Below are 8,414 nucleotides of genomic sequence, written 5' to 3'. Positions count from 1 at the left end.
GCCTGCCTTGATCAAGCATCGTATACAGAGAATTGGAAAGAGGGTTGCGAAACTAAGATTCGCCAGCTTCACTTCCCATTACCAATAGAGGTAATTTCCATTGCCATGGATAGTTGAACAGCATAACCTCCCGAATCGTCGAAAGAGAAAAAGCTGCTCAGTTGAGTTGATGGTAGGTCCTTTTCACTTTCATATTGACTTTCAATTTTGACGGCGTCTCTCGCCCTTAAGCTTAACGATTGCAGCATCTTTGATCTACACGTTGAATTCAATCTGCTTATTGTCACGTGGGATTAGTAGAATGCTATGTCAGTGGGGTTGTGTAAGAAACATCCGGGTTGCCGATTGCCTTCGTTCCATTACTGGGGACTGTGAATCAATCTTCGGTTCTATAAGTTAAATTGCAATTTCGTTCTAGAGAGAATTGTGCAGGAACACTACAGAATTTTGTACTACAGGATATGGCATTCAAGTCGTAAGAAGAAACAATTTATCGTAATTGACTGATCTCACAAATAGAGGACTATCTATAAAATATTAAAGTACCGTAATACCATTTTTTCCATCTTATTGTATTGTTGAATTATTAGGATAAAGGGGTAATTTACGATGAAAGCCAATGCATATATCGAAGAAGGTGGATAAAGTTTTCGATTCCATAGAGTTAGAACTTTTGTACACATTGACACATTGACGGAGACAACATCAAAGGAGAGTACCACAAAGCTAGAAAAATTACATCAAGAATCATAGGGCACCAGGTAGACATAAGTTGTCTCCTCATTGAAATATATGCTTGTGCAATTGCAACAACAATATATGCAATACATGAATTGAACAATGCAGATATGAATTTTGAATACAAGGACCTTGTTCCATGGAGCTCGTCATGGCTACATAGAACAAGTGTCAAGTGGGAAAGGGTAGAGAGATTAGAGGCAAGGATCTTTCACACACAAAAGTGAGTAAAGAGCAACTGAGAGAGCAAGTCAAGGGTGGGGATATGACCAACATCCATCCACTCTCATCCCTAGAGTAGTTATACCTTACATTGCATACTCCTCCTAGAAAGAGAATTTAGAATTGTAGCTCTAGCCATCACTCAATAGCTCACAAGATCACAAGAACAATGCATCAAAAGGTTGAGCAGCGAAGTGGAGCTCCTGTGACATGCTCCACCACAACAATCTCATTAGGCTTACAAGGAAGCACATCTTGAACCAGCTTTGATCCTGCAACCTTTAGCCCTTTTAGTGATGCTTTTTGATTAAAGAGATCAATCACAGGTAGCTTGCTCGCAAGGGGCAACTTCCCCTGTGGTAGCATACTCCAAAAGTCCTTTTGCATCAAGGGAACCACAAAATCTTCCTTAGCATGTTGGACCACATTGTCTGCAGCACTAATATGTGCTCCTGGCTCCATGTGATTCGTTGAGAAGCTTGTTTGGTTGGGAAAATTTGGGTAGAGTGCCACATAGCCTCGTAGATACATCATATCGATGAGGAATTTCTTCCATGAAGCTTGCCATCCATTGGTCCTAGATTTGGGGATTTGTACAGAGTTGGCCTTAGCATCCTCAGTGTAGCGCATCCCCATGTAGACATAAAACTCACGCCAGTGCTTGGGAAAGAAGAGAGCACCCCAACTACAAGGCAATTGATGAAGGTAAGGAGTGTTAGGATGGGTAGACTTAAAGAAATTAGTGGCATTCCACTTGGGCCTTTCTTTGACAACCTCTACGAGTCTAGGAGAGTAGAGAGCAATGGCACTAAGCTCTGGGAGAGAGACTTGGGGGTTGTAGTGGTAGGCAAGCAAGGTGGATTTAAGCCACATATAGTAGAAAGGAGAGACCTCAATGTCATCCTCTAAGAGCAGGCCAAAGTCATCATCTGTAGTAGGATACCAGCTCTCACTCACTGCCCTAATGAGCCCTCCTTGGATGATCCGACGTCGTAAAGTCTTAGGACCGTGAGGCCACTGGAAGCTTTCCACCATTTTGAGTGTCTCTACATCTACCTTGCTATCCATGTTGAAGGAAAGAGGTATCTCATCACCTAGATAGTATGCATCAGAGAGAGCTTTGAGAAGGCGTCGAAGGGAGTAACTCCTATTTTGTGTGATCACATTCACTGATATCCTCATATTCTTCCAACCTAGAAAACAAGAAAACAAATGTGAGTTTGCAATGGTCAAATCAATAAATAGTGAAGGTAGATGATAACAACATGGAATCATTGGCAATTTGTTGCACATAAACACTAATAGATTAAATGGCAATATTGGCTAGTCAAATACAAAAAATGATAACATTAGTAAATTAAAACAATGAATAAAAATAAATGACAACACATTATCTCTTGTTTATGACAAGCCATAAACATTAGAAGCAACTAATTTGATGATCAAGCTAACCTTAGAAGAAATATGAATTTGGGAAATCTTCAAGTAGCAAAGGACTATATGAGGTAAAAGATTAGAAGCTCAATTTTGTAGGATAAGGGTGAAAGGAGGTACCACTCATGAAATTTTTAGGGGCCATGTCAACATTTTGGTATACCATTGACCTTGGTAGCAATAACCTATAGGACTATGACATTCATGATATCACATTTTCAATATACAGGGGGATTGATGATCCAATATATAACATTTCTAATTGCATAACTTGAGTTGGTCAAAGATGATGGTTGACAAAATAATCATCAAATCATCAAATCGAATCGTTTTATAAGGCCCCAAATCAGAATCCTTCCCTTGCTATTTCAAACATCCCTTCTACTTTAACTAAACCGCCAAACCCCCCAAGGTTTAATAGTTGCATTCAATTGAGTTGTTGGTTGCTGGATCCTCATCCCCATGCATTTGCCAAATGGGAAGGAATTGGAGCTTATATTTGACCTCAACCCACTAGTTTCTATGGTGGAGAGCTTTGTTAAGGTCTTTTCGTATTCCCTTGATAAGTGGGTAAAGACACAATATTTAGTGGTGTTCGAATGAATGAATGAACAAACAAGCTTTGATCTATCATGACTCACCTTGCTGGCATTAAGTCAATGGAAAAGATCGTAAGTATCAGATTAACAAGGTATAAGCAATGGGCAACAAGCATATTGAAAGGCTTGCCCGAAATTCTAGTAAAAGAAAAAATCTATACTAGCTCGCAATTTTTATCTCCCTCCCTCTCCATCCACTGAGCCCGCTCTCTCTCACTATCTCGCTCTCCATCCACTGATCCCCCCCTCTCCCACTATCTCCCTCTCCTTCCCACTCTCTCCCTCCGTTCAACTTGCTGTCTCCCTCTTCCTCCCCTTGTCTCCATCCTCTCAATCCCCCTCTCTCTCTCTCCTAAGAATGCCTACCCCTTGTCTTGACACAATGAGTGGATGAAAGTAGGATTAAGCAATGACAGAGGGAGCAGACAAAATGAAAAGAATGGAGCAAGAGAGTACAAGTACTCGTAAGCACTGATTTGGGAAGAGAGGGGGAGAGAGAGAGGGAGAGGGGGGGAGAGAGAGAGAGAGAGAGAGAGAGAGAGAGAGACGAGTTGATTTGGGAAGGGGGGAGGAGAGAGGGAGGGGGAGAGAGAGAAAGAGAGAGAGAGGCATGAGAATAGAAAGGAGTATGAGTGGGGAAACATGGCTAAAAAAAATTGGAGGGACACTTTTGAAAAGAAGTGTCAAGAGAGCAATGTCTGCAATGCAGTGCCAATAAAGGAAGAGGAAGAAAAAGAAGAGATAAAGGGGGAGGAAGCAATCACGAAGGGAGTGGACAAAATGAAAGGAGTGGAAGAAAGGGAGAGTGCAGAGAGGGAGCGATCACGAAAAAGACAAAGAAAGAGGGAGCAGGGAAGAGTGAAAGAAAGGAGGGGCAAGGAGGCATAAAAGAAAGGAAAGGAGGAGTCAAACAAAGGGGCTGTAGAGAGGGGTCAAAGAAACAAAGAGCATAGGGAGTGAGTGGAGGTGAGCTAGAAGAAGACAAAGTTCGAGGAGAGAAAGAAACAAGGAAAGGGATAGGACAAGTGAGATTTTTATGCTAGGCCAAATCAAATTTTCATGTGCACTACTTAGGTTAACTCAATCTAGTTCTCATAGCCAAGGTAATCTCATTATTTTGTGAAGGGAGGGACGAAGCTAACTAATTGAATTTCGATTAAAATTTCTCTAGGGGGACACATTCATTCTTTGAAAATTAATATATCTCCCCTCTCCCCAAGTGATAAAGAATTAAAGGCTCTTAACCATAGGGTCAAAGGAATAATGTGAATCCCTCTCTTTCCCTTAAGGACAAATTCATGTGAATTTTTGCATTAGAAATAAATAGCTTTTAGACATATCTAAAAGTTTATCCTATTGTTGAGAAGATTACCATATGTAAAAGCATAGGTTCATTAACCCTTGTAAGCTAGAATTTATTAATACTTCTTTGAAGTCTTTTAATTTGGGGAACTATTGGGTGTTTACAATAAAAATGAAAGTGCTCTTGGGATCTTTTCACACCTATCCTCTGCCTTGTACTAAGTAGTGGGAATTTAAGGGCACCTAGTTACTCCCTAGTTATAATGTGTTCGATATTCATATCTCATTAACCTCTCACCTCTCCCTTAATGTGGGCCCATTTTTACCTCGATATTCAACAAACCCTCTAAAGCATTGTTTTGAGCCCCTAATTCTTACATATATCTAGCTATTTTCCTTTAATCTCAACAGAGTCTTATTATTCCAAACATATTATTTGACCTATAATTACCATCTACCTATTCTCCTTGAATTTCAACAACTCCTTATTGTAAACATATAACTTGATTTGATCTATCATAAAGATTGGCCTTAATCTCAACAAAATTTGCCATACATGTAATTTGACCTAAGGCAAAAAGAAAGCCCAATTTAGCTAAGGTCAAAGGGGTAACTTCAAAATTTCCTCCAAAGGGGGAAGCTCAAGACATCATTTACCCACTTATAGGACCTTTCCACTAAGGCTATGTGGGATGTTAGGAAGAAAATATTGTTATGAGTTTTCATTCTTACCCTCATAAACAAGAGTGCACAAGGGCACATAGGTACATCCTCATAGTGTAGGAGTAAAGCAAGCGCTTTACTTTTTTTTTTTTTTTAAGTTTCAATCCTTCAATATTTATCCATTCTTTTCAATTTGAGGACGTAATTGTTCGTGTTGGGGCAACTCTCTATCTAAACCTTTTAAGTTTCTTTTAATGATGTTCATCCCCGTTCCTTAACCACCCCTCCCTCTACACCAAAGGGTTGATGACATGGAGGGAAAAGGGTTTCCATGGGAAAAACAAATTTCCTATGGTTGAATGTCATACTCCTTAGTAAAACATGGATTTTATGTCATTTTCAGCCCTTAAATGCTTCACAAACTTTGTTCCCACAAAACCATTGAGGTCAAGTGCTCAGCGGTACTTTTGTGGGAAAAAAATGTTTGGGGGTCCTATTTTGTAAGGCTTAGTGCACACTGGTGGCATTGAAGTTTTGGCCACACTTAAGAAGAGGATGGCGCATTTGAGCGCCCTCAGGTGCTCAAAAATGCACCTTCAATTTCGAAGGTGCACAAAGCAGCACCTATGGATAGATCAATACTTACAGGCAGCAGCCAGTCATCCAGAAACTATTACCGGAACTTGGAGGTCTGGTGAGCTGAAGAGCCTCAGCAGAGGGTACGACAGACATAGGAGACAGTGACTATTCGCACCTTGTAAAATTGCGCATGAGCTACACTATTCCGTTTCAGGCTTAATTTCTCATTTATAGGGGATGCTTGAAGACTTTCTTGTTAACTGTTGGTCCTCTGTCCAGCACCCGTGAATTACTAGAGGTACAATCTCGTGTCCATTTCTACATATTATCACTTGTCCATTCCTATATATTCTCCATCAATTTCCATTTCTATGTATTACGAGACTCAATGCGATTATACGTACAAAGTACTTACTTCTCAAAGCTCCGATCCGGACGTCCGCAATCCAGAGACTGTGGGGAATGGCTTTGCGGGGCAGTAACGCCACAGCTGTGTTGTTTCCATGCCTCGACGTAGCCAACGACAGCGCCTCGCTCACGCTCTTCGGCGTGTCGTCTACCGCAACAATCAGTGCTGGATTGTGTATCGTAATCAGACCCTTCATCGATGCGTAGATCTCCTGCAGCAGCGACACATCCGAGTGCTGCGCCTTGGCGATCGATCCCACCTCTATATCGATCATCTTGAACCGTCGGTCATGGCAGCTGCCCGCCGGCCACCCCAGCTGCTTTGCAGCGGCCTCGCAGGGGCAGAACGTGCCGCCCGACACCACCACGAACGCCTTCTTGCCTGGAATTGATCGGATTCGGTTGACGAGGGGAGCTAGAGCAGCCACCTCGCTGATGGAGTGCGCGTAGAAGAGTATATCGCACTCCTGTGGATGCATGGTCGCCCACTGAGTCACGTAGCCCCTTGTCAGAGCTCTCCACCACTGGTCGTCTCGTACCTCCACGATGTTTTTGAAGATCACCGTCGTTTCTGAGATTTGGGCCAGCCTGTGTTCGCTGTCGCCCCATGAGTCCTTGTCAACGGGGTTAATCGGCATCACGAACGAGCCTGCGTCTCTATACTTCTGGAGCTGATAGCTGTAACGAATCCAGGAGACAAACAAATCCAGTAAGGCTCGGGAGTCATTAGCAACAATATTTTTTTTGGCAAAGGAGCAATTGCTTGTCATCCCGACTAATGTGAAACAGAGACTTCTCGGCGACAACCCTACTTGATTGAAACGAAATCTTCGATGGGATGCGTGAAAAATGCCTTCATCGACGACTATTTTAAATCTCATGCAGTTCTTTAACACCAAACGGATTCACATTGCGCAGACACGGTGTTTATCCTACACACCTCAAATGCAAATCCTCGCCAGTCGAAAACGTGAATGGCGTTTCTATGAACAGCGCCTTCACCAGCTCGCTTGACAAAAACCATGAGCTCGAGAGAAAGTCCACCTGCACTATCCTGTTCACCTGAATATCGTAAGCAGGATCCGGTAGATACAGTCCTGCTTCCTTCGCACCGAATTTTCGGTAGCTTGGAAAGCTGTAGTCTTTCTGCCTGAACGGTAGAATTCGGCCTATGCTGCCCAAAACGGCATTGCCGTATTTTTTGGTTCCGGCAGTGTGGGTGAGGATCTTCAGCATCTTTCTTCCCGGAATCATGTCGTCGTCCAGAATGTAGACATAGTCAGCCCCCTCTGCCTGCAAAGCCATTTGGAACCTCCCATAGTACTTGAAGTCGTAAGAAGAGCTCACAAAACTGATACGAGAATCGTTGTATTGCTCCACAATGGTCCGCAGTTTCGCTTCATTGGGGCTCCCAAAAGCTAGTATCCACGCGCTATGGAAAGGTAGCGTCTGCTTCAGCAATGCATTTAGCTGGGCACACAGTGTCTTTCGCTTGAAATGGTTGAGAATTACAGTCACGTTAGGCTGGCGGCCTGTAGTCCACTTGGAGGGAAGGGCCATGAGATCTTTTAGGGTCTCACAACCCCTTGTTTTCTGCTGAAAGTCCATAAGCTCTTTGTAGAACTCTTTTTTCAAGTTCAGCATTTTTGTATCGTTAGACTTCTTTTGAACGAAATCAATTTTCTCAAACTCGCACGCCGTCTCCTTTGAGACTTCCAGCAACTCCACACGTGCAGAGCGAGAAATGAAGCTGTTCCATTCTTTGAGAACCTGAGATGCCCAGGAGATGTTGCGGTGAGTAAGCAAATCTATGGTGGGGCTCATGAAGAAAAGCAAGAAGGTGGCGTAAACCGCGAACCCGAATTGAAGGCAAGTGAGGCTGACAACAACGCGAGAATTTTTCTTGGGTCTCTTGCTGTTAACAGAAGGGAGCTTCCTCAGCATTTGTTCGGCACCCATTTTGGTATAGGCTGCAGCTGCTCAGGGCCCAGGCACTAGATTAGCAATTGCTCTGAGCTACAAGCTCAGGAGGCTGATTGCATGGAGCTATGGTTTCCGAGAGGTGAATTAGCATCGAAGCAGCACTACATAGATAGGGGGACTAAAAAGTTGTTAGGAAGAAGAAGCAAGCCATGGAAGGCGTGGCGAAGTTGCGGATCCTAGGGGAAGAAGGGCAAAGATTGAAGGACCAACAAAGAGACGGACGAGGAGCTGCAATAAAAAGTGTCGGAAAGATAAGGTGGTGACCAGGGAGCACGAGAGCCACATGCAGAAGGTAGCGTAACGCGCAGCTCGTGAGGTAGGAATCTGTGTACCATCTTCACCAGCTCATATCATGCAGACTCCAGACTCGTCCACAGCTCCAAAGCTGTGAAGAAGCCATAAAAGCTGGCGCATCCTACACAGGCGGTACAGATTCACAGTGCACACCCATCTCTCAAGTAGATTTACCAATTCCGCAGCGTTTTC

General features: G+C 43.3%; 1 protein-coding gene across 1 annotated transcript; it reads right to left on the bottom strand.

Annotated features, from left to right (window-relative positions):
• Nucleotides 1–764: 764 nt before the first annotated feature.
• On the bottom strand, nt 765–8,125 carry LOC147901633 (uncharacterized). The gene is made up of 3 exons (XM_087374601.1): nt 6,886–8,125; nt 5,953–6,623; nt 765–2,153 (listed from the first exon to the last, which is right to left on the bottom strand). The coding sequence occupies exons 1-3, from the start codon at nt 7,902–7,904 to the stop codon at nt 1,135–1,137; spliced, it is 2,709 nt and encodes a 902-aa protein (XP_087230727.1). The 5' UTR covers nt 7,905–8,125; the 3' UTR covers nt 765–1,134.
• Nucleotides 8,126–8,414: the final 289 nt, after the last annotated feature.

Source organism: Dipteris shenzhenensis, chromosome 5 (genome assembly GCF_047967505.1).
Source record: "Dipteris shenzhenensis isolate YYH24624 ecotype China chromosome 5, Dip_SZ_1.0, whole genome shotgun sequence".
NCBI classification, from domain to species: domain Eukaryota; kingdom Viridiplantae; phylum Streptophyta; class Polypodiopsida; order Gleicheniales; family Dipteridaceae; genus Dipteris; species Dipteris shenzhenensis.
This window is presented reverse-complemented; position numbering and strand designations above follow the sequence as displayed.

Coding starts and splice junctions, on each gene's coding strand:
- LOC147901633 (XM_087374601.1), bottom strand. CDS start 7,904: ATGGGTGCCGAACAAATGCTGAGGAAGCTCCCTTCTGTTAACAGCAAG. Junction 6,624..6,885: donor GGCGAGGATTTGCATTTGAG/GTGTGTAGGATA, acceptor GATTCGTTACAG/CTATCAGCTCCAGAAGTATA. Junction 2,154..5,952: donor CCGGATCGGAGCTTTGAGAA/GTAAGTACTTTG, acceptor CTTGTTTTCTAG/GTTGGAAGAATATGAGGATA.